This window comes from Notolepis coatsorum (assembly GCF_963971535.1).
Source record: "Notolepis coatsorum genome assembly, chromosome: 7".
Taxonomy (NCBI): Eukaryota; Metazoa; Chordata; class Actinopteri; order Aulopiformes; family Paralepididae; genus Notolepis; species Notolepis coatsorum.
Window position 1 is genome coordinate 88,882,463 of NC_140171.1, and position 26,016 is coordinate 88,908,478.

General features: G+C 43.8%; 1 protein-coding gene across 1 annotated transcript in view; it reads left to right on the plus strand.

Annotated features, from left to right (window-relative positions):
- Positions 1 to 10,800: 10,800 nt before the first annotated feature.
- The window catches only part of hnrnpll (heterogeneous nuclear ribonucleoprotein L like), a 325,690-nt gene continuing 310,474 nt past the window's right edge, over positions 10,801 to 26,016 (plus strand). Inside the window, exon 1 of the mRNA XM_084317964.1 lies at positions 10,801 to 11,113. Coding sequence (XP_084174090.1) covers positions 10,901 to 11,113 — 213 coding nt within the window. The 5' untranslated portion in view covers positions 10,801 to 10,900. The remainder of the gene's footprint in view (positions 11,114 to 26,016) is intronic.

The window sequence follows — 26,016 nt, forward strand, 5'->3', positions numbered from 1 at the left end:
GTTTCCCTGGCTGTTTTAAAGGAAACTATAAAAGAAGGAAGGGTCCTCACGTCAGAATACCAGCGTATAGCAGAATATTTCATATTCAAATTCAAAATATACCAACTGTCTGAGGAGATCACACATCATCAACCAACATGTAAAATCAGCTAGTTAACAAGGCAACACATTGCCGATGATTCTGACATACGGGGGTAATAACCTGTTAACTAAGTGACTGGTCATAAACGATAAGACGGCGATTCCACGCGCTACACTGACGAGTGGACCCGTCCTGCTTTTATAGTTTCCTTGGTATTATGGTAACTTAGCTTGGTCCTTCTGCGCAAGCGCGACACTACGCGAGGACCACGCGGACTACTACTAGAGGTCCTGCCGGATTAAAAATAGTAGTACGCGAAAATGTTTAAGTATACATAGAAGCCAATGAATGAATGAATGAAAACTTTATTTAACAGATTGCAGAATGGGTACAATACAGTACGGCTCAATACATACAATTGTTAAGGGGATGCAGACCTGAGAAAGACGTTTGTCTTGTTTCCATCAGGGTCCCCCATTTTCATTTCATATAGACATTTATGACATACCTGACATTTATGGCATAGGGACATATAGGTATTTAGTACTGATACATTTGTGACATAAGCGGTATTCAAATATACAGTACTGTTACCCCTAGATCCTGACAGAGTATATACATATGATGGGGAGGGGACTGTACATTAGGAGGGGGTGGGTGGGTGGGAGGGAAATATACATACGGCGGGGAGGGAATATATACATGCGGTGGGGAGGAGACTGTCTATTAGGAGGTGGTGGGGGTTTTGGGCATTTACGGTGGCCAGTTTCGAATTGCAGCCTCCCGTAGGTGCTCTTTAAGAGCGGTTTTGAATGTGGGCAGGGATTCACATTCCTTTACAGCTTTGGGTAGGGCGTTCCACATTGTTGTGGCATAATTGCGAAACGTGTTTAGTCCCTTGTTTGAGCCAAATCTGGGTTTAACATGATTTGTTGAGCTTCCTCTGGTGTAGTGGTTGTGGTATTCACTGACCTTTGGGAAGTATTTTGACATGTTTGGGCACCCCGGTCGTATAGTGTATCTTGAAGACCAGGCCCATTGCAAGTTGCTGTACTCTGTCGTCTACTCTAAGCCATCCTAGGTTGTCAAAGTGGGCAGGGGTGAGGTGGGTTCTGGGGTTCAGGTCAAGTAGTAGTCTGACCAGTTTGTTTTGTGATGTTTGTAATTTTGTTTTAAGCGCCTTTGATGTGCTTTGGTACCATGAGGTGCACGCATAGTCATAGTACCCTTGAATGAGTGCTCCTGCCAGAGTCTTCAGGGTATTCTTGTTTACCAGAGAGGAGATCCGGTACAAGAATCTAGTTCGTTGGTTGCCTTTTTTTATTACATTGGATGCCATTTTGTCACAGGAAAGATTTGCCTCTAGGATGGAACCCAGGTAGGTAATTTCGTCTTTCCTTGTGACAATATTGTCACCCACTGTAACTGAGAAGCCGTCGGTCTTGCTGAGTTTGTTATTTGAACCGAAGAGAATGGACTCTGTTTTGCCCATGATGATAATGATAGTTTGTTATCAGCGAGCCATATGCAGATGTTGCCTAGTTCCGTGCTGAGGGTTTTTTCAACCTGCAATTTGTTCTTGTCAGAGACCAGCAGGGCTGAGTTGTCCGCAAACAGGAACAAGTTGCCAAGTGTATCACACCCGTGTTGTTGGAGTGTAAACTAGTTTTAATGACGCAAGGAGGTGGGGTTTGATGACAACCCAGGAAGTATTGAAAGTACCGTAGGATCTGAACAAGTCACACAATCGAAGAAATTCCAATGGTTTCTGAAAGCTGAGAAGTTGCGCTTTCTACCCATATATATTCGATTACGGTACTGGCGCGTTCGGCGCGAAACGTTGGAATGCCGCCAGCGGGAACTGTTTGTGGAGAGGAGTCAAAGCGATAGATAGGTACAGTAACAGATAGCGATAGATTGATATAATATATATTAGAGCATAGAGCGATAGAGAACTATAATGCTGAAGAGTTTATCGCCGGCCACTAGAGGGCAGCGTCTCACTAGTATCGCTGACCGGATATGCCTTGCTCTGATGATCTAGTATGCCGAGCGGCCATTTCAGATTTAACGTACATTCCTTCACTCCGCCTCGGGTCGATGAATGAATGAATGAAAACTTTATTTGACAGATTGCAGAATGGGTACAATACAGTAAGGCTCAATACACACAATTGTTAAGGGGATGCCCAACATACATGACATCATGCCATTTATGCAGTGGCGGCTCCTGGATTATTCTCCAGATGGGGCGCTAGGGGGCGCTATACCAAACATGTACCACGCATTGGCCAAATAAAGTACAGTCTAATTCACAACTTGAAACAATATATAAATAGAAACGTTAGAAACAAACTCGCTCCGTCTCCAAACACGTCCCTCCACACTGCATCCATATATAGCTTATAGCCAACAAGTACTGTGTGAGATAACAACAAATAGCTGCATCTCACAACACAACAGCATAAACTCACTTTGTTTAATTGAAACGTGGTGGGCTTGATAAAGTGTATAATCCGCTGTTGATGATGTATATCCAGACCACTGTCCAGACTGCATCCGCCATATAGCTTGTTAGCTGTTAGCACCACAACAAGACAGTACTTGATTTCTTTGTCCATTTCCGCGTCGAACAGACTGCAAACTACCTGGCGTTCTATCGCCATGCTCTAAGACAAACTCTAACCTTAACCAACTTTGAAAGAGTGCCTAAGCTTAACCGTCGAAAGAACTTGCAGTCACGCTCTAAGACAAATAGCTGCATCTCAGTCACAACAACACAACTATCTCTACCACCAACCTAAGCTAGAATTGGAACATAGAAAGTGGATTCGGCCAATCAGAGATCGCCTCCGCGAAATACTGCTACGAAAAAAAAACTGACATCGGCCAATCAGAGAGCGTCTCCGCGAAATGCGGCTACGGAAATTCTTGACGCTGCTGCCTAGACCGCTTCAAATCGCGCCCGGATTCCAACATAATAGTCATATTTCAACGCACAACGCGTTACGCACTGATTGGCTGCGACGGATACAGCGATCAAACAGTGACGCGCACTCAGAGCGCTATTGCGTCTAGCCCGGGCCGAGAAATAAAAAAAAAGTGAGTCACTTCCTGTTCAGGAAAACGAGTATTTTTTATTTTATATATTTTTTTTTTGATCCACTTTTTCTCCCATTTTTTTTTCTATATTTTCTCCCATCCCAATTTCGTATCATCCAATTCAACCCTCCCCTGTCACGAACGCTGTTTCTTGCCTCCCACAAGCCGGCTGCAATGTGGACTAAGTCATACATAGCACAAGTCCCCTCCGGTACTTGAGGTAACAGCAGTCGCATCTTTTCACCTGCGCAGCTCGACCTCTCAGTGTCGAGGAGTAACGCGTGGGAGGCTCACGCTGCCCCCGACACTTCCTGATTCTACTGCGCAGGCGCACCAACCGACTTGTAGGAGTCGCTTGTTCACAACGTTCGATCCCCACCCTTCAGTTTTCCCTCCCCGTAATACGGCCAATGTGTATTACTGCGGACGACCAGCCAAACTGAAAAACAATGTGGAGAGCTGGATTCGAACACGCGAATCCTAGCGTCTCCACACTGGTGGCGAGTGCCTTAGACCACTACACCACCTAGCCGCTCCGTTTTTATTTTATATATTAACGTTATATTGTGCATTGGAAACACAAACATACTTAACACTTTAACTGCCGGAAGACGTGTTTAGGCGTCCTTCCCCGCCATGCTCAAGTTGCCGAAGACGCCGTAACTCGTCTTTGATATCAATATTTCAAAAATCTGTGATCAGATTCATATTTCCCATCCGCTGGCCTGAGACCCACCAAAAAGCCCCACTGAACCCTCTAGCAGTTCAAGAGCACCATCTGGTGGCCGATCGGCGCAATCGCCAAACAGGAAGTTACTTGGACGATGTGCTATTCACCCATATTACTTCCGGGCACTCGGTATATGTCCCGGCACTCTAGCTCATCACAATACATAGCGATCCGTTGCCAATAACTCGATAAACAACATGATTTGGACGTATATACCATTATACAACCTGGAAATGGACCGGGTATTCCAACATCCCATAATAGGAAAATGTATACTCCACGCTCATCGCCCAACGGCGCGAGGAAGATACGGTAAGATTCAGCGTTATTTTTCAATGTCTTCTATACTAACTGATCTGATGAACATTTGACCCACATTAGATGAATGGTATAACGCTGCCCACGGAATTATAAACGCCCCCTCGCCCATCCGGTCAACATCAGATGATGTGTAGTAACTTCCAGAAGTCCGTCCAGTTGGATTTTTTTATATCGCGCCGATTGCTATCAAACTGTATTTGATCATCAATATAATGCATTTGGGGCTATAAATCACGTTCTGGAGAAAGCTGCAGAAAGAGATGAAAACATACTTATACTTTAGATCATATTTTAGTATGAATATGTGAATGAAAAAGTTTAACGTTCATACACCCTGAACAATACATATAGGACATTGAATGGGCCCTAATAATGGCAATTTAGCAATATAATTTAAAAAGTTATAGCCCTGCAAAGAAGGGGAACTTATCCATAGACAAATAGAGCTGGCAACCTATGGTATATCATGAATTTAGCCTTAGGCAATCAAAGTGTTAAAATGAGTAAATATTATTCATTTTAAACAAGTTTATATTATTTATAGGGCTATAAAACAAAAAACGAAAAAAAATTGTTTTCTTCTTCTCTGATTTAACAGGTGGGGCGGCGCCCTAGTGCCCCCGGTGGCGAGCCGCCACTGCATTTATGGCAACAAGTCATCAGGAAGGGCACAACTCTATCAGCTGAACAGTTGACAATGTTCATCAAAGTGTTGAGTGCCTACAGTGTAGGTTAGTTTATTAGGACAAGTGCATGACAGTAAGGTTAGTTAGGGTTAGATTTAAAAAAGAAAAACAAATTTATTTCAGATAATGGTTGAAGAAGTGTGTCTTTAGTCGCACGGAAGCAAGGAAGCATACTAGGACCACTACTGTTCCTAATTTATGCAAATGACATGTTGTCAGCTTGTGACTGCAACTTGTTCCTGTTTGCGGACGACTCAGCCCTGCTGGTCTCTGACAAGAACAAGTTACAGGTTGAAAAAACCCTCAGCTCGGAACTAGGCAAAATCTGCATATGGCTCGCCGACAACAAACTATCATTACACATGGGCAAAACAGAGTCCATTCTCTTCGGTTCAAATAACAAACTCAGCAAAACCGACGACTTCTCAGTTACAGTGGGTGACAATATTGTCACAAGGAAAGATGAAATTACCTACCTGGGTTCCATCCTAGAGGCTAATCTTTCCTGTGACAAAATGGCATCCAATGTAATAAAAAAAAGTCAATCAACGAACTCGATTCTTGTACCGGATCTCCTCCCTGGTAAACAAGAATACCCTGAAGACTCTGGCAGGAGCACTCATTCAAGGGTACTACGACTATGCTTGCACCTCATGGTACCAAAGCACCTCAAAGGCACTAAAAACCAAATTACAAACATCTCAAAACAAACTGGTCAGACTACTGCTTGACCTGACTCCTAGAACCCACCTCACCCCTGCACACTTTGCCAACCTAGGATGGCTTAGAGTAGACGACAGAGTACAGCAACTTGCAATGGGCCTGGTCTACAAGATACACTACACGACCAAGGTACCCATGTACATGTCAAAATACTTCCCAAAGGTCAGTGAATACCACGATCACAACACCAGAGGGAGCTCCACAAATCATGTAAAACCCAGATTCGGCTCAAACAAGGGACTAAACACGTTTCGCAATTATGCCACAACAATGTGGAACGCCCTACCCAAAGCTGTAAAGGAATGTGAATCACTACCCACCTTCAAAAACACTCTCAAAGAACACCTACGGGAGACTGCAATTCAAAACTGGCCCCTACAAATGTCCTAACCCAGTTGTACAATAAAGACCAAGCATGGCTTTGTCAGTATTCCAATGTACAGCCCCACCCAACCCCACCCCACCTACCCAACCTCCTCCAATGTACAGTTTTTATGTCAAATGTATGTCAGTATTCCAATGTACAGTGCCCCCCCCCCCCTAACCACCCCCCCCCCCACCTCCAATGTACAGCCCCACCCCACCTACCCAACCTCCCCCAATGCACAGTTTCTATGCACAGTTTCTATTCTATGTATATACACTCTTTTTCTGGATTTTTTTAGTATCACAAACAGTACTGTATTTGAAAATCTGGTATGTCATAAATGTATAGATGTAGCAGTACTGTCTATCTGTATGTCGTGTGTGTCATATGATGAATTGAAAATGGGGGACCCTGATGGAAACAAGACGAAAGTCTTTCTCAGGTCTGCATCCTCTTAACAATTGTATGTATTGAGCTGTACTGTACTGTACCCATTCTGCAATCTGTTAATAAACTTTTCAATCAATCAAACGGCGAAAGATTCGACTGGTTTCGGCTACGCTAACTGCCTGTTATTTTTCTACAACGGAGTTCGGCTATTTGCGAATCTGATTGGCCAGTGTCATTTCTGGTCATGTGACATGTACGCCCAATCGTGGGACCCACTACACTTCCGCGTTACATTGAAATCGGGGAGGAGATTGCGGGGGAGCATATGAATGAATGTGGACGAGAGCCGTGATGTAAGTGGTTGCCGATACGGCTGTGGGGGTGCTAGAGACATGATCGAATAGACGTTTATGCGCCTCACTCTCCTGAACACGGCGTGACCCATTCCTAATCGATCAGAACTAAATCGGCAGAGAAAAAGCCAATTTTAAAGCACCTATTCCGCATGGACATGCGCAGATTGCCCATGGAGTCTGGACGACGCGAGATGACGCACGAATGAATGTGGACTGTTCCATCAGAGGGCGGAGCTTCGGTGGTAATGTGTGTGGCTACAGACCGCTGCACTTAAATATAAACATTAGTGTACCTGGAGACTCAATGAGGTAATTGTAGATGTCGCCATAAGACACGTCTGGCCATTTAGTGGGATAATTTTTTCATCATCCTGTTCGGCTGAAAGGACACTGGCCACGAAGCTCCCCCCTCTGATAGAACAGTCCACATTCATTCGTGCGTCATCTCGCGTCGTCCAGACTCCATGGGCAATCTGCGCATGTCCATGCAGAATAGGTGCTTTAAAATGGGCTTTTTCTCTGCCGATTTAGTTCTGATCGATTAGGAATGGGTCACGCCGTGTTCAGGAGAGTGAGGCGCATAAACGTCTATTCGATCATGTCTCTAGCACCCCCACAGCCGTATCGGCAACCACTTACATCACGGCTCTCGTCCACATTCATTCATATGCTCCCCCCGCTATCTCCTCCCCGATTTCAGAATCCCGGAAGTGTTGCGGTGGTCTATGCCGCGTTCACGTTACGTGGGAAGAAGTGGAAGAACCAGCTTCCGACTGGGAAAAACCATTCACGTCAGCCTCCTAGTGGTAATTCCTACTAGGACATATGGGATTTTTTTATAGACCCCGATATCTCCCACTTCGCGTCACGAATTGCGGAAGTATGGATGTGGGCGTTTCATCGAGTCAACGCGTGAAGGCTTCCTAGTTGTAGCAACGAGATGTCCTCTGGTTCTTCCGCTTCTTCCCACGTAACGTGAACGTGGCATTAGGCGCTCGTTCGAAGTCTGTTAAGGTTAGAGTTTGTCTTAGAGCATGGCGATAGAACGCCTGCCCTGAAACTCTAACCTTAACCAACTTCGAAAGAGTGCCTAAGCTTAACCGGCGAAAGAACTTGCCGTCACGCTCTAAGACAAACTCTAACCATAACCAACTTCGAAGAGTGCCTAAGCTTAACCAGTGTAGAAACTTGCCGTCCCACGATTGGCGCTCATGTCACATGACCTGGCCAATCAGAGCACAAACCGGGAACCTGGAAACGAGGATGCGTTGTAAAAAGGCTTCAAGCCTCCCCGCAGCTCGGATAGGAGTGGGTCTGAGACGGCCAGAAGATGCAGAGCGTAGGCGTCTTGAGGGTGTGTAGTTAAGTGGTGCGTTGCTGATTTCAAAGCTGGTTACACAATGTTTTAATGACGCCAAGTGCACGCATGAGCATAAATGTTACCTCGCGTGCGCACAGGATGTAGCCTTCAATATATAAAGAAATTATATTGTCAACAGATATGGTGGAAAAACAAACAATGTTTTAAATGTAATTGTAGTTAATTGTAGTTGGGGTGATCATTTGATTCATGGCGCTGAATCCCCTTTCACATTCTGCAGTGCTGCATGGAATTACTTTTGTGCATAAGTATTTTACTGTGTAGTGTAGTGGATGGTTGGATAGGATGGAATAGACACAGAACTCCCTGCCCCCTCCCCTCAGGTTTGGTGTGAACGATGGTCAGAGCACCGTTCACACCAAACCTGTGAATGTGATTGCCATGAAATGGGTTGCATTCCATGCCCTATTGTTGTTATGCTTATGCAAGGTAGCCAGGTACACGCGACGAGTCGAGTGCAGCGCATTCTTGAGTGCACGCTCATGCGTGCGCATGTCCGTGCATGCACGCGCTTCTGCTCACAAAAGCTGGTTGCCCGCCGGCTTCTATACTTTAAGCAAGTGGCTTGTCCTTCCGCGTTTTTGGACGGTTTTTGGACGGTTAAGCTTAGGCGCTCTTTCGAAGTTGGTTAAGGTTAGAGTTTGTCTTAGAGCATGGCGATAGAACGCCTGCCCTGATTCCAAACTTAACCAACTGCGAAAGAGTCGCCTAAGCTTAACCAGTGATAAACTAGGCGTTAGGTAGTTTGCAGGCTGTTAGACCCAGAAATAGGCGCAGAACTTGCCGTCCCACGATTGGCGCACATGTCACATGACCAGAAACGTGCGTGGCCAATCAGAGCGCAAAACGGGAACGCGGAAGGACAAGCCACTTGCTTAAAGCATAGACGCTGCCCGCCGTGCAACCCCGTGCAACGCATCCCTGGTAGTTAGAGACCATTGACCGGAGGTAGGTGGGAGCTGTTCCCTTTGCCGCACGGTATGCCAGGTCGAGGGCCTTGAAGACATAATATCACCGACATCTAAGAAGGGAGATCCCCCCCTTGAATGGCCCTTCTAAGGTTTCTCCCTTCCACATCGCCTGTGGTGCTTTTTTCCTATTGCTAGGTTTTTAGTGAGTTTTTCCTTACCTTCGCGTGGGGTATGTCTGGGACTCTGGGAGTGTTGCATTCATTTATTTATTTAACATTTTATTTTGGACTTCATGGTGTTTTTGTTTTGTTCATGATTTCTTCTTGACTTGTTTAAAGAAGATGTGTCTGACCCATTAACGTGTGTTGTCGGGCCTTACAAATTCATTTGATTTGATTTACCCCAGCATCTATGGGACAGTCCACTGATAATAAGGCTGTCAACGCTGCAGTGTGAGGAGGGGAGAGAGAGAGAGAGTCATGGAAAGTCATGGAAAAAATAGTATACGAACAGGTCGAAAAGTACCTCGCGGAAAAAAATCTAATCTACGAATTCCAATCTGGCTTCAGAACATCCCACTCCACTGACACATGCCTTCTCTATTTAAATGACCACATCAAACAAGAGGTGGACGCGGGCAAATAGGCAAAATCTGCATATGGCTCGCTGATAACAAACTATCATTACAACACCTGGGCAAAACAGAGTCCATTCTCTTCGGTTCAAATAACAAACTCAAACTGGTCAGACTACTGCTTGACCATACTCCTATAACCCACCTCACCCCTGCCCACTTTGACAAACTAGGATGGCTTAGAATAGACGACAGAGTACAGCAACTTGCAATGGGCCTGGTCTACAAGATACACTATACGACTAAGGTACCCATGTACATGTCAAAATACTTCCCAAAGGTCAGTGAATACCACGATCACAACACCAGAGGGAGCTCCACAAATCATGTTAATGTCATGCTCAAACAAGGGACTAAACACGTTTCGCAATTATGCCACATCAATGTGAAACGCCCTACCCAAAGCTGCAAAGGAATGTGAATCATTACCCACTTTCAAAATCACTCAAAGAACACCTACGGGAGACTGCAAGTCGAAACTGGCCCCTGTAAATGTCCTAACCCAACCCCCTCCAATGTACAGTAAATGACCAAGTATGGTTTCGTCAATATTCCAATGTACAGTTTTGCTTGTACAGTTGTACAGTGTCCCCCACCCACCCCTCCTACCCAACCCCCCACCCCACCCCACCCACCCAACCACCTCCAATGTACAGTCCCCCCACCCAACCACCCCACCCCACCTACCCAAGCTCCTCCAATCTACAGTTTCTACGTCAAATATATACTCTCTTTTCCGGACTCTTTTTGTATCACAAACAGTAGGCCTACTATAAATTTGCAAATCTGGTATGTCATAAATATATAGATGTAGCAGTACTGTCTATCTGTATGTCGTGTATGTCTTATGATGAATTGAAAATGGGGGACCCTGATGTAAACAAGATGAAAGTCTTTCTCTGGTCTGCATCCCCTTAACAATTGTATGTATTGAGCTGTACTGTACCCATCTGCAATCTGTTAATAAAGTTTTCAATCAATCAAGAGAGAGAGAGGGGGGGGGGTGCAGCGTGCACAAGGGGGCGTATCGGTGGGTGACATACTGACATTCATTCTACAGCCAAGCCGTCGTGCACAGCTGTCAGGGCGGTAGTTACAGTAGCTCGCTGCACGACGAGTGCACGTCCCCGTGTACTGTAAACTTCACGGACCCTTGTAGGTTATTTGGTTGTTTTTTCTTGCGGCGATACGCTTTTTTGATCGCGAGAGCAGTTGTCATGTCTCTGGTCGAGGAATACGAGGAAGGGGAATACGAGAGAGCGTCCAAGCGGCTCAAGACAATGGATGTTGAGGAGAGAGAGGATTTGGAGGAGGGGGAAGACTCGGATTCAGCCTCCACCGGGCTGCTAGGAGACGAGGAGGATGCTGCGGTCTCCGGCGGGGAGAACCGGGCTCGGTGGTCAACTGCGAAATATGGCACCGGAAGAAAGGTGAGGCTATTTGACACATTAATATAGTCTAGAGGTTGGCTCAGATCAATGCGCCCGTGGTTGGAAATAACTTCAGTGTAATGCCAGGCATAATGGTCCTGTGGCTGTTCAGGCCTATGTAACGGAGGTACCGCAGTCTATCCACAGTCACGGGTACAAGTAGTGACGTGGCTGTGGACGTTAAGAGGTACTGCAAGTAAACTCACTCCCCAGAGGCATCCAGAGTAGACCCAATAGCATATCTGCAGAGCCACAGAGCCCAACGTCTGGGCGGGGCTTCGGCGTGGACGGGCTTGAGGCGGGGCTTCGTGGCGTGGACAAGTCTTGTGGCATGGACAAGTCTTTGCACTACTGCGCATGCGGATGAGGGGGGGGGGGGGGGGCTCGCTCTAGCTCTCTCTCTCTCGCTCTAGCTCGCTCTCTCTCTCTCTTTACGACATACACAACTTTCGTCTTGTTTACACAGATCTACAAATATACAGCACTGTTTGTGATACAAAAATAGTAGAGTATATATAGTAATTAGGGATGCACCGAAATTTCGGCACCGAAAGTTTTCGGCCGAAAATGGCAAAAAATTGCCTTTCGGCTTTTGGCCGAAAGAGTTTTTTCACCGAAAATATATCACAGAAACAGAAACAACCTAACAACCTTGCGTGTTGTTGTGATGATGTCACGCTGTCGGGAGTCGCGCTGTTTCTATGTAAACTCTGCGCGCAACGCGTCCAATAAATGCGTCTTTAACATGCTTTATATCCTTATTTACTATATGCCGCGGTTAAGCACTGAGTGATCTAATATGCATATTATTCAGAGCGAGAGGGGGGGATTGTGTTTCTCACATTGACGCTGTCTGTCTGTTGCGCGTCTACTGTGCCGAGTCAAGCGAGCACATTCAGCTGGGGACTAGAAAGGTGCGCTCAGTAGAGCACAGATGTCCGCTGCGCAGCCAGAGAAAAGATAGAATTAATGTACTGTATGCATTCAGAAGTGCTGAATAAATGTTTTATGGACCCATAATAGTGATTATTTATTATTTAAGTTAAGTTTTGCCATAATCATATATTTTTCCATAATCATAATGTTCCACAACATTGGTAAAAAAAATATTCTATTCTATGAATCATTTTCGGCCTTTCGGCTTTCGGCCAACTGTTTTCTATTTTCGGTATCGGTTTCGGCCAAGAATTTCCCATTCGGTGCATCCCTAATAGTAATAATAGAGTATATACATTTGAGGGGGAATAAACTGTACATTGGAAGAGGTTGGGTAGGTGGGGAAAACTACACATGCCTTCTCTATTTAAACGACCACATCAAACAAGAGGTGGACGCGGGCAAATACTGCGGCATGGTCATGCTGGACCTACAAAAGGCCTTCGACACTGTCAATCACACCATTCTGATTGACAAGCTAAAAGCAATTGGTTTTAATAGTCTATCAGTGAGCTGGATGCAATCCTACCTGGAGGGGAGAGAGCAGATGGTGGAGGTAAACAGTACCCTATCCCCCCCCCCCCCTCACAGTAAGCTGTGGTGTTCCACAAGGAAGCATACTAGGTCCGCTACTGTTCCTAATTTATGCAAATGACATGTCGTCAGCTTGTGACTGCAACTTGTTCCTGTTTGCGGACGACTCAGCCCTGCTGGTCTCTGACAAGAACAAGTTACAGGTTGAAAAAACCCTCAGCTCAGAACTAGGCAAAATCTGCATATGGCTCGCTGATAACAAACTATCATTACACATGGGCAAAACAGAGTCCATACTCTTCGGTTCAAATAACAAACTCAGCAAGACCGACGGCTTCTCAGTTACAGTGGGTGACAATATTGTCACAAGGAAAGAAGATATTACCTATCTGGGTTCCATCCTAGAGGCAAATCTTTCCTGTGACAAAATGGCATCCAATGTAATAAAAAAAGTCAACCAACGAACTCGATTCTTGTACCGGATCTCCTCACTGGTAAACAAGAATACCCTGAAGACTCTGGCAGGAGCACTCATTCAAGGGTACTACGACTATGCTTGCACCTCATGGTACCAAAGCACCTCAAAGGCGCTAAAAACAAAATTACAAACATCTCAAAACAAACTGGTCAGACTACTGCTTGACCTTACTCCTAGAACCCACCTCACCCCTGCCCACTTTGACAACCTAGGATGGCTTAGAGTAGACGACAGAGTACAGCAACTTGCAATGGGCCTGGTCTACAAGATACACTACACGACCAAGGTACCCATGTACATGTCAAAATACTTCCCAAAGGTCAGTGAATACCACGATCACAACACCAGAGGGAGCTCCACAAATCATGTTAAACCCAGATTCGGCTCAAACAAGGGACTAAACACGTTTCGCAATTATGCCACATCAATGTGGAACGCCCTACCCAAAGCTGTAAAGGAATGTGAATCACTACCCACTTTCAAAAACACTCAAAAAACACCTACGGGAGACTGCAATTCGAAACTGGCCCCTGTAAATGTCCTAACACAACCCCCTCCAATGTACAGTAAATTACCAAATGGTCTTATCAATATTCCAATGTACAGTTTTGTTTGTACAGTTGTACAGTGTCCCCCACCCACCCCTCCTACCCAACCCCCCCCCCCCCCACCTACCCAATCCAATGTACAGTTTCTAAGTCAAATGTATATACTCTTTTTTCTGGACTCTTTTTGTATCACAAACAGTACTGTATTTGCAAATCTGGTATGTCATAAATGTATAGATGTAGCAGTACTGTCTATCTGTATGTCATGTATGTCATATATGTTACGATGAATTGAAAATGGGGGACCCTGATGTAAACAAGACGAAAGTCTTTCTCTGGTCTGCATCCCCTTAACAATTGTATGTATTGAGCTGTGCTGTACACCTAAATATTAAAGGCAACCAACTTGTGTCTAACCACGCCCAACTTGCGTCTAGCCACGCCCCCGCGGCGACGCGGCAGCAGCAGAGCTCTGCCGCGGAGCTCCGTCGCGGCAGCATTATGTAGCAGTAATCCCCCCTTTTTACTATCCAGAACTAGCTCAATTGGCAGCGCTGCATTGCTGTGGATCCTACGGCCCGTTTTTTTTTTAACGTGCATTCGCATTCTTTCGCCGTTAAGTTTAGGCATAACTTTAAGCATTGTTTCGGAGTTGGTTAAGGTTAGGCATTGTTTCGGAGTTGCTTAAGGTTAGAAGTGTTAAGTTTAGGCGCTGTTAAGGAGCTGGTTAAGGTTAGAGTTTGTCTTAGAGAATGGCAATATTTTTTAACGTGCATTCTTTCGCCGGTTAAGTTTAGGCATTGTTTCGGAGTTGGTTAAGGTTAGGCATTGTTTCGGAGTTGCTTAAGGTTAGAAGGGTTAAGTTTAGGCGCTGTTAAGGAGCTGGTTAAGGTTAGAGTTTGTCTTAGAGAATGGCAATAGACAGCCTATTTCCGCGCTGCAGCTCTCTCGCGCTGCCGTGGTCACATGGGCGTATTGGCCAATCAGAGAAACGCTAAACACAAGTTGGTTGCCTAAAATATTCACGCGTACTGTACTGTACCCATTCTGCAATCTGTTAATAAAGTTTTCAATCAATCAATCAATCAATGGGTGGGGGGGACTGTGCACATTAACCTGGCACACAACATACTTGTTCACATGTCATTTTTCTTTCACTCTAAAGGAAATATGTCTCGCATACAGTAGACCCCCCAGTACTTTGTGGAGACGAAGATGATGAGTACCAGTCTTCTCCTCAGACATATAAAATCAGTTTTTCAATACAAGTACGACTCAAGACACAGAACATTAGTATGCAAAATAAAAAATGAACACAGATTTGAGTGTGAATGAAAACTTTATTTTAACATATTGCAGAATGGGTACAATACAGTACGGCTCAATACACACAATTGTTAAGGGGCTGCAGACCAGAGAAAGATGTTTGTCTTGTTTACATCAGGGTCCCCCATTTTAAATTCATATCGACATAGGGACATACAGGTATTTAGTACCGATACATGACATATACGGTATTCAAATATACAGTACTGTTACCCATAGATCCTGACAGAGTATATACACATATGATGGGGAGGGGACTGTACATTAGGAGGGGGTGGGTGGGAGAGAAATATACATACGGTGGTGAGGAGTAGGGGTGGACGGTATGGTCTAAAATTTATATCACGGTATAATTTGAAGCATAGACGGTAACGGTATATATCACGGTATAATCGTTTTTGATAAAAAATTTTTTTTATTTTATATAATTTTTTTTTTTTTTTTATAAAATATATATATTATATAATTAGACTTGTACTTGTATTATCTGCGAGACATCGCCACCACGCAACAAGCTCCACTGTCTGTGTGTACTCTAGTAGCCTCCAGCTACGGCCAGGTTTCCCCGGAGCTGCACCTGGACCTATACTCAGTAGCCTCGAGCAGAGCTACGGCCAGGATTCTCCGGCGCTGCACCTGGACCCTATTATATTGGAATAACGTTAGCAAGCCCTCAGCTCGAATACGCATCGAATCAGTGTTATAAGACATTGATATCAGGAGCTATCCGGCTAAGCCGGATATATAACGTTAATACAACGCCTCAGTGAATTATTTAGTTCAATGGGACATTTCGTTTTGAACGGTGAACTAACTCGCGTTAACGTGAGCTAACGGCTAACAGGTAGCACACACACGTCTCTCTCTACTAGACTTTGTGGAGCGTTTGTTGATGTCAGGAGCTATCGGTAGCTGGCCGACTAGATACCGTTCGGTTAGACAATGCCTCATCATGTATTAAACTAAAAGTGAATAGTTGACTGGGTCATTTTGTAACGGTAGCTAAGCTAACATTAGCTCAGGGAGACGCCGCCGACAGCTGAGCTCCCGTGTCCCGTCCCACTAGACTACTAGATCCGTGTTTACATGCGTGCGGTAGGGGCTGGCACGCCCACTGCGCGAAGCCTCCTAAATAACTTTTTCCAGTTCGCACATATCTATTATCTATGACTAATTCTATCTATTTTTAGGGGCAAATGCGAGTGAAATAGTCGCGCTGTGGTTACATGACGTCATTGGTATTTTAGAGCTGCACTACCGGTTTAGACGGTATAGTCAAAATCCATACCGTAGAGCAAATTCATACCGTTTATACCGTATACCGTTTATACCGTCCACCCCTAGTGAGGAGACTGTACATTTGGAGGGGGTGGGTGGGAGAGAAATATACATACAGTGGGGAGAGAATATATACATGCGGTGGGGAGGAGACTGTCTATGGGGGAAGAGAGCTTTTAATTTCCTAACTCCACTAAAACGTGGTGCATCCAGCAGCAGTTGTATGTAATGTTCTGCGTCTTCAATAGAAGACTTAATATATATATATATTCAAGGGTAAAACCAATGTATACCAATATGAAACAATCTTACCATAAGCATAAAAATCCCACAGTCAATTCCATTTGTTTGTCGTGGAATGAACATGTGCTAGAAATGAAATAAAAGTTATTAATGCCCATGAAGAAAAGAAAATGTGGGCTTTATACATATGTTATCTTACAACATAACAATGATGGCAGAAATCATGGGGGATAATAGTAATGACTATTAGCTTTTCACCTGCAAATCATAGGCCGTCGTCTCAGTCCAGGGTCTAGGATCTATGCCCTGTGCAACACGCCTGAGGGAGGGAGGGGGCAGAATTAATGATTCGATATCAGTATAATAACTGGACTTGGAGAAGTCTTTATTCGGCATGCAGACAGACACGCAGTTAGTTGGGTCGCTGATGCGTTTGAGTCTCTGCCCCCCCCCCCCCCTCATCCGCATGCGCAGTAGTGCAAAGACTTGTCCATGCCACAAGACTTGTCCACGCCACGAAGCCCCGCCTCAAGCCCGTCCACGCCACGAAGCCCCGCCCAGACGTTGGGCTCTGTGGCTCTGCAGATATACCCTACTCTCCAGACCAAGTAGCAAGGGGTGAGTTCACCTCTTGGTACAGTGGTCTGTGATGTCGCCCCCGGTGCGGGAGACCGGGGTTCAACTCCCACTCAGGGCAATCCCTTAACAGGGGTCGAATCGAAACAAACACAACGCCATAAGATCACACCGGCTACACGTGGTGCCGTGACCCGGATGCCCTGGGTGGAGTGAGTTTAGGGGGGTGAGTGTAACGGAGGTACCGCAGTCTATCCACAGTCACGGGTACAAGTAGTGACGTGGACGTTAAGCGGTACTGCAAGTAAACTCACTCCCCAGAGGCATCCAGACCAAGTAGCAAGGGGTGAGTTAATGTCGCCCCCGGTGCGGTAGACCGGGGTTCAACTCCCACTCAGGGCAATCCCTTAACAGGGGTCGAATCGAAACAAACACAACGCAGTAAGATCACACCGGCTACACCTATAGCATACAGTGATGTAATCCAATTAGGAATAAACTGCACTTTATTTGTATTTTTATTATTATTTATTTTTACATCGACTGCAGTGTGTGTGTGCATGTGTGTGTGCATGCATGTGTGCTCGCGCACGCACGCATGAAAAGTCCAGACACTTAAGTCAATAATAGCCTACATGGTCTACTACTCTACTGGAAAGCTCGGACTAATGGCATGAAATGTTGTGTTTATTCTCTCTGGAACTGCTCAAACTTTCTTGAAACCTAACATTACCAGATACCGACAACTGCAACACACACACACACACGCACACACACGCACACGCACACACAATCTAATTAGTTTATTCTGCGTTGTTAAATAGGCCTACCTTGAATTGTGTCAAAAAGTAGGCATACCTACCAGCAATGTTGACTAAGACTTTGACCATTTACACAGGATGCAAATGTAACTTAAGTGTATCTAAATAACATGGACACACACAGCTCAGACACGTCTCAGTCGGGCAGCGAAAGACTGAGTTCTCAGCGGACCGAGTCATTTGCTTACCGCAAATTTGATTTGACATTAGTGTCTCCGACAGTCTGGCGGCTGTAATTATTTTCTTCTTGTGGGCTATACGGCGCTCATGGGTCTAAAGTGACAGTTTCTCCAAGCAGTCTCTGTGGAATCTACATAACTATTCAGACAAACGGTATGAACTACGTACGGGTTAAAATATTTATTCACCTCTATCTCCCTGTCGCTGTCTCGCTCTCTCTCGCTCTCTGTCTCTTTCTCTGTCTGTCTCTCTCTCTGTCCTCTCTCTCTCTGTCTCTTTCTCTGTCTGTCTCTCTCTGTCACTGTCTCTCTCTGTCTCTGTCTCTCTCTCTGTCTCTCTCTCTGTCTCTTTCTCTGTCTCTTTCTCTGTCTCTCTCTCTCTCCCCCTCTCTCTCCCTCTCTGTCTCTCTCTGTCTCTCTCTCTCTCCCCCTCTCTCTCCCTCCTCTCTCTCTGTCTCTGTCTCTCTCTCCCCCTCTCTCTCTCTCTCCCCCTCTCCCCCTCTCCCCCTCTCTCTCTCTCTCTCTCTCTCTCTCTCTCTCTCTCTCTCTCTCTCTCTCTCTCTCTCTCTCTCTCTCTCTCTCTCTCTCTCTCTCTCTCTCTCTCTCAGATGAAAGTCTATAAATGCGACATGGGCTGCAGAGATCGAGCCCAGTAGGGCAGTAGGCTGTGCGTCGTCATCACCATCCTCACCACATAGAGACACTTTGGAAGTCCAAAACAGCCTCATCATAAATATGTATCGAGTTACTATCTGCAACCAAGAACATTGCTCTCTGGGAAATGGATTTCAGAAACTGTGGTCTAATTGGAGATCTCATGCTGTGCTCACAAATGAGAAAGGCTTGTGCCTGTTCAGGGATTCTAAATCACACACACACACACACACACACACGCGCGCCACGCTGTCGGTTCAATAAAAAAACATCTCCTCCGTTAGATCCAAGGCTACATGCTCATGTTTCCGAGAAAGGATGCCTTTACACAAATCAGCATACAGACCACACAGGGCAGTACAAGTTGAACTTCAATATCTAGGCTATACATATTACAACCCTTTGTTTTATAATCCTCAGGCAGTTTGTGAAAGCATACATGTAGTTTTGCAAGCTGGCAATTACTTCACACTAGAATAAGTTGAACTAACAGCAAAATATAGTTTGGTTAATTAAAGTTACTTAGAAAAAGTTGTTCAAACTACAACAAAAAAAGATCCCATCCACATATAAAGCAATACAAAAGTATTACAAATTATAATGCAAAACATGACATTTTAAATTTTTACATTTTGTCATTTAGCTTTTATCCAAAGTGACTAGTGACAAGTTCTGTACGACAAGTCAGCAGGAAGGATACAACTCTTACAGCTGAGTAACAATGATGATCAAACAGTGCTTAAACTTGGGGGCTGCAGTGTTGAGTGCATAGTAGTAGAGACATAATTAATTAGTATAGTAGGAGGAGTGCATGGTAGTATAGGAGAGTAAGAAGGTTAGTGTTTATTATTATTTCTTTGTATTTTTATTTGAATTTTTTTACATGACTTCATAACCTACCTCTCAATTGAGTTTATTGCAAAAGCTCATTATGAACTTGGACGTTCACTTTTTTTAGACCATTTAACAACTTGATCACTGGTCTAAAGAAGGTCCTGTCAGCTTGGTTGAAAATTATTCACATTCACGTGAGCAGTCTCTCAGAGCTCTGGTGCCTTTATTTGATGTGACAAATACATACGTGAGCAGTCTCTCAGAGCTCTGGTGCCTTTATTTGAGTGGGGGGCGACAGTGGTTCAGGAGGTAGAGCAGTCGTCTGGTAATCCGGAGGTTCCCGGTTCGATTCCCACTCCTCCCGGGCAGCAAGTCGAAGTGTCCTTGAGCAAGACACTTAAGCCCTAATTGCTCCTGATGAGCAGGTTGGCACCTTGCATGGTTGCCTCTGCCGTCGGTGTGTGCATGTGTGAAACTTAAAGAAACTTGAAACTTGAAACTTGAGTGAATGGGTGAAATGTGAGGAACAACAAATTGTAAAGCACTTTGGATAAAAGCTGTTATATAAATGCAGCCATTTACCATTTACATGTAGTGAAGCTATTCCCCAACACTGACTATAGTCTTCAACTAGGGCTGGGTGATAGGGCCAAAATATCACATGACAATATTTTGTCATGGTGCTATTTAATAAATAAAAAAATCAATTTTCTTTAAATAATTATAATACTAATGCAAGGAAATACTTTCTTATTAACTTCAAAATATACAGTATATATATTAAAAATGTAAATATTGTGGATGACATTATAGTAAAAATCCATACCTTTGCATGGAACCATGACGGTATTCTTTCATATTCTGCATGAATATGCAGCCCTGTTCTCCATGTGTTCCTTCTGCTTACTGTACCTCCCAGCCCTGTTCTCCATGTGTTCCTTCTGCATACTGTACCTCCCAGCCCTGTTCTCCATGTGTTCCTTCTGCATACTGTACCTCCCAGCCCTGTTCTCCATGTGTTCCTTCTGCATTACTGTACCTCCCAGCCCTGTTCTCCATGTGTTCCTTCTGCATACTGTACCTCCCAGCCCTGTTCTCCATGTGTTCCTTCTGCATACTGTACCTCCCAGCCCTGTTCTCCATGTGTTCCTTCTGCATACTGTACCTCCCAGCCCTGTTCTCCATGTGTTCCTTCTGCATTACTGTACCTCCCAGCCCTGTTCTCCATGTGTTCCTTCTGCATACTGTACCTCCCAGCCCTGTTCTCCATGTGTTCCTTCTGCATACTGTACCTCCCAGCCCTGTTCTCCATGTGTTCCTTCTGCATACTGTACCCCAATATACAATATTCCATTGCAGTATTGTGATATCAAAACCTTGGGATACCATTCTGAAGTGCTAGATGTGTGGGTTGGCAGCAGGGTGGCCGAGAGAGGTGGGCCACTGAATTAAAGGTTGCTGGTTCGGTCCCCGCTGACAGCTTATGGCTGGTATTATGTTTGCTCACCATCTCTGCCAAAGTTGCCTTTGGCAAGGCACTGAACCCCCAGAACTGTGCCAGGTTTGAATGACCCTGAGCTCTGACCGAGCTTTCGGAAGTAACTTCTTCTGTCACTTCTTAGGTGAATAATGTGTATTATTACTTTTATTTTACTGGCATGCAGTAATTAACCACTTAACCTGCAATGAGTCTCCCTGGCCATTTTAGTTTTAGTTTTTGAGGACTGCATACTTTTTTTGCAAACCAAAACAACATACTTTATACTTATAGCACATGCATGAGCCTTGTCTCTTTTGAAAGATGACATTCTGAAGTTTCTGATTCCAGAAAGAAAATTCAATTTTAGTGCTAACGTAATAGAGTAACATAGGTCTGAACTTGAGTTGTAGAAAAACTTGTTACTCAAGTTTTTCTGTAGTAGTTAGTAGTCCAGAGGTAGTATTTCCCCAGAAGGTGGTATGGCTTACAAATCCATACGGACCCATAGCCTGAAGCCTTATGTCCAGATTTCATAAAGATCCATTCAGAAATGAGTGATTAGGAGTGATTTTGGTAAACTGTGTACAAAAGAAAAACTGAGTTTTCTCATGACTTAAATTCATTCGGCTGTTTTTCTCTTCCTATTTTCGCTTGTTAGTTATTCACTAGATCCCTGATTCATACATCCCCAGGTGCGGTATCATTGGAAAGCCACACTCATTGGCTACAACCCTCCACAATCACGATCGGATCTAGATTGACGGAACTAGAGCCCCAAGAGTCGGGAGTGGTATTTTGTGCAATACCGTGTACTTTGCACAAGCCTCAAATACCGGCATGTAACTCGAGAACCGCTGAACGGATTTTGTCGGATTTTGTCGCTATCGACAGGCAACAAATAAGCCTTCAATTCGATATATATAGTGTATTACAAAATATGCACACCCAAGCCACTAGGGGTTGCCAAAGTGCCGGTGGGCAAATCGAGTATTCTTTCAGCAATGATGTAAGTAACTCAACAAAACCTGAAATCATAAATAACTTACTGAAAGACTAGGGTCAAGGGGTTTAGCAGATGATTCATTAGACTCGGCTTAATAATAATAATAATAATAATAATAATAATAATAATAATAATAATAATAATAATAATAATAATAATAATAACTATTTATATAGCACCATTCATACATGGATTGCAGCTCAAAGTGCTCAAATAGCATAAAATGAACATAAGCATACAATTTGCATACAGTTAACAGAATAAAAACAATGCATAAAGTGCAGACATAAGAACGGGTATAAAAGTAGTGCAATGTAGAAAGTGGAGACATAAGAATAGGGCGGCGTACAATAAGTACAATAAGTACAGTGTTGCTCGAAAGCATGTGAACCTTCTGTAGTGTAATAGTGAACGGGACAGGGCTGGGCGATATGACGATATTATATAAATATCGGGTACAGTTCATTAACGATACACTTTTTTGTGCCCATTCTGCGGTCTGTTAATAAAGTTTTCAATCAGACAGATGTATGGAAAGGCTTTTATTATAACATTCGTTGCAGTAAAATCATTATGCCTCGTTTAGTCATGCTGCGGAGCGCTGGTAATCTACTCGTCGGCCGCGGGGAGCTAACGTTAGTTAGTAGCTTTGTTATGAGCTCTCGTCAAAATCAATGGAGGACATTCTGGAAGTAAAAAACGGATACGCGCTTGCCGATTGGTGCTAAGAACAGCAGGGCGGGTGCAAGCGGTGTGACGTAATTGGCAGACTCGACTGTCAATCAAAATTATTCTGTTTGCCGTATGAATGAATGAAAACTTTATTAACAGATTGCAGAATGGGTACAATACAGTACAGCTCAATACAACAACAGTGGACTGGAGGATGAAGACCAGAAAAAGACTTTCGGCTTTTTTACATAAGGGTCCTCCATTTTCAATTCATCAAAACATTTAGAGACATATAAATATACAGTAGTTTCATAAAAATGCTAAAATGCTATTGATTGATTTAAAACGTTATTAACATATTGCAGAATGGGTACAGTACAGCTCAATACATACAATTGTTAAGGGGATGCAGACCAGAGAAATACTTTCGTCTTGTTTACATCAGGGACCCCATTTTCAATTCATCATATTTCATATCTAAATCATATAATATCTCATTGCTAAATATATGCAATATATAATCTAATAATCTAAATCTAATATATAATATAAAAATGCTAAATGCATGGGTATTTTATTTTGTCTTTAATGTTAGCTTGCAAACTCAAATACTGTCTTGGTAAGCCTCATAATGAATTGTTTGGGGAAAAAAAGAAAAACATCGTGATGTGTATCGTGTATCGCCGAAAGGTCAGAAAATATCGTGATATCATATTTAGGCCATATCGCCCAGCCCTAACCTTCTGTAGTGTGGTAGTGAAAGGGTTAACCTTCTGTAGTGTGGTAGTGAAAGGGTTAACCTTCTGTGGTAGTGAAAGGGTTAAGCATGATAAGGCTGGATGTACAGTAGCCAGCCGCGGCGATATAGGCGAGGCAGCCGAGGCAGTCGCCTCAGGGCCCGCGGGGGGGGGGGGGCCCGGGACTGAAAGGATAGAGTAGTGTAGAATAGGGATTGTCATGTGCATAATCCATCTAGCTCCAAAATCAATTTCAGTAGGTGGCGGTAATGCACCAACACGTTAGTGCCAACCGCCAATAAACATTAGAAGAAGAAGAAGACTTGTTACTGGAGGACTGTGACGTAGCCACGTAAGTTTATTGGAGCAGCGCGGAGTCCGCGGACATAAACAACAAAGATGGCGTCGGTACTAGGAGGAATAGTTTCAGATGAAAAAGATCGCTTGCTATTTGTAATAAATGCAATGCAGAAGTTCCACGAGGAGGGAAAGGGGCAACAAGCTATAACACATCCAACATAATAAGTCACCTGAAACATCACCACCGCTACGATGGTGTATTAAAATCCGACGACGCCGAGCAGCTAAAGGCTAAGCTAATCCAAAACCAGCTGCCGGCGGGACATTTACTGAGTGAGGACCAGCACAAAGTGTGGATATTATGATTTAACAAGTCTATCTGTCCAGGACGATGACAACGTTATTGCAGGTAAGCAGGCAGCCTAGCCGTTTCTAACTACTAACGTTATCACGCTAGCTTGGATGCTAACTAACGTAATGTCATGGTTCATGGTGAGCTGTTTGTGTTATAACGAGACAGCAAATTAATGAATGAATGAGAACTTTATTTAACAGATTGCAGAATGGGTACAATACAGTACAGCTCAATACAACAACAGTGGACTGGAGGATGAAGACCAGAAAAAGACTTTCGGCTTTTTTACATAAGGGTCCTCCATTTTCAATTCATCAAAACATTTAGAGACATATAAATATACAGTAGTTTCATAAGTAGTTTCATAAAAATGCTAAAATGCTATTGATTGATTTAAAACGTTATTAACATATTGCAGAATGGGTACAGTACAGCTCAATACATACAATTGTTAAGGGGATGCAGACCAGAGAAATACTTTCGTCTTGTTTACATCAGGGACCCCATTTTCAATTCATCATATTTCATATCTAAATCATATAATATCTCATTGCTAAATATATGCAATATATAATCTAATAATCTAAATCTAATATATAATATAAAAATGCTAAATGCATGGGTATTTTATTTTGTCTTTAATGTTAGCTTGCAAACTCGAATACTGTCTTGGTAAGCCTCATAATGAATTGTTTGGGGAAAAAAAGAAAAACATCGTGATGTGTATCGTGTATCGCCGAAAGGTCAGAAAATATCGTGATATCATATTTAGGCCATATCGCCCAGCCCTAACCTTCTGTAGTGTGGTAGTGAAAGGGTTAACCTTCTGTAGTGTGGTAGTGAAAGGGTTAACCTTCTGTGGTAGTGAAAGGGTTAAGCATGATAAGGCTGGATGTACAGTAGCCAGCCGCGGCGATATAGGCGAGGCAGCCGAGGCAGTCGCCTCAGGGCCCGCGGGGGGGGGGGGGCCCGGGACTGAAAGGATAGAGTAGTGTAGAATAGGGATTGTCATGTGCATAATCCATCTAGCTCCAAAATCAATTTCAGTAGGTGGCGGTAATGCACCAACACGTAAATAAACATTAGAAGAAGAAGAAGACTTGTTACTGGAGGACTGTGACGTAGCCACGTAAGTTTATTGGAGCAGCGCGGAGTCCGCGGACATAAACAACAAAGATGGCGTCGGTACTAGGAGGAATAGTTTCAGATGAAAAAGATCGCTTGCTATTTGTAATAAATGCAATGCAGAAGTTCCACGAGGAGGGAAAGGGGCAACAAGCTATAACACATCCAACATAATAAGTCACCTGAAACATCACCACCGCTACGATGGTGTATTAAAATCCGACGACGCCGAGCAGCTAAAGGCTAAGCTAATCCAAAACCAGCTGCCGGCGGGACATTTACTGAGTGAGGACCAGCACAAAGTGTGGATATTATGATTTAACAAGTCTATCTGTCCAGGACGATGACAACGTTATTGCAGGTAAGCAGGCAGCCTAGCCGTTTCTAACTACTAACGTTATCACGCTAGCTTGGATGCTAACTAACGTAATGTCATGGTTCATGGTGAGCTGTTTGTGTTATAACGAGACAGCAAATTAATGAATGAATGAGAACTTTATTTAACAGATTGCAGAATGGGTACAATACAGTACAGCTCAATACATACAATTGTTAAGGGGATGCAGACCAGAGAAAGACTTTCGTCTTGTTTACATCAGGGTCCCCCATTTTCAATTCATCATAACATAATGACATACATGACATACAGATAGACAGTAGTGCCTACATCTATACATGACATACCAGATTTGCAAATACAGTACTGTTTGTGATACGAAAAGAGTCCAGAAAAGAGAGTATATACATTTGACATATTATTATTGTATTGTGATATGTTTTGTTTCATGTTGAAAAAAAAAATAGATTTTGATTTTTTTTTTTTA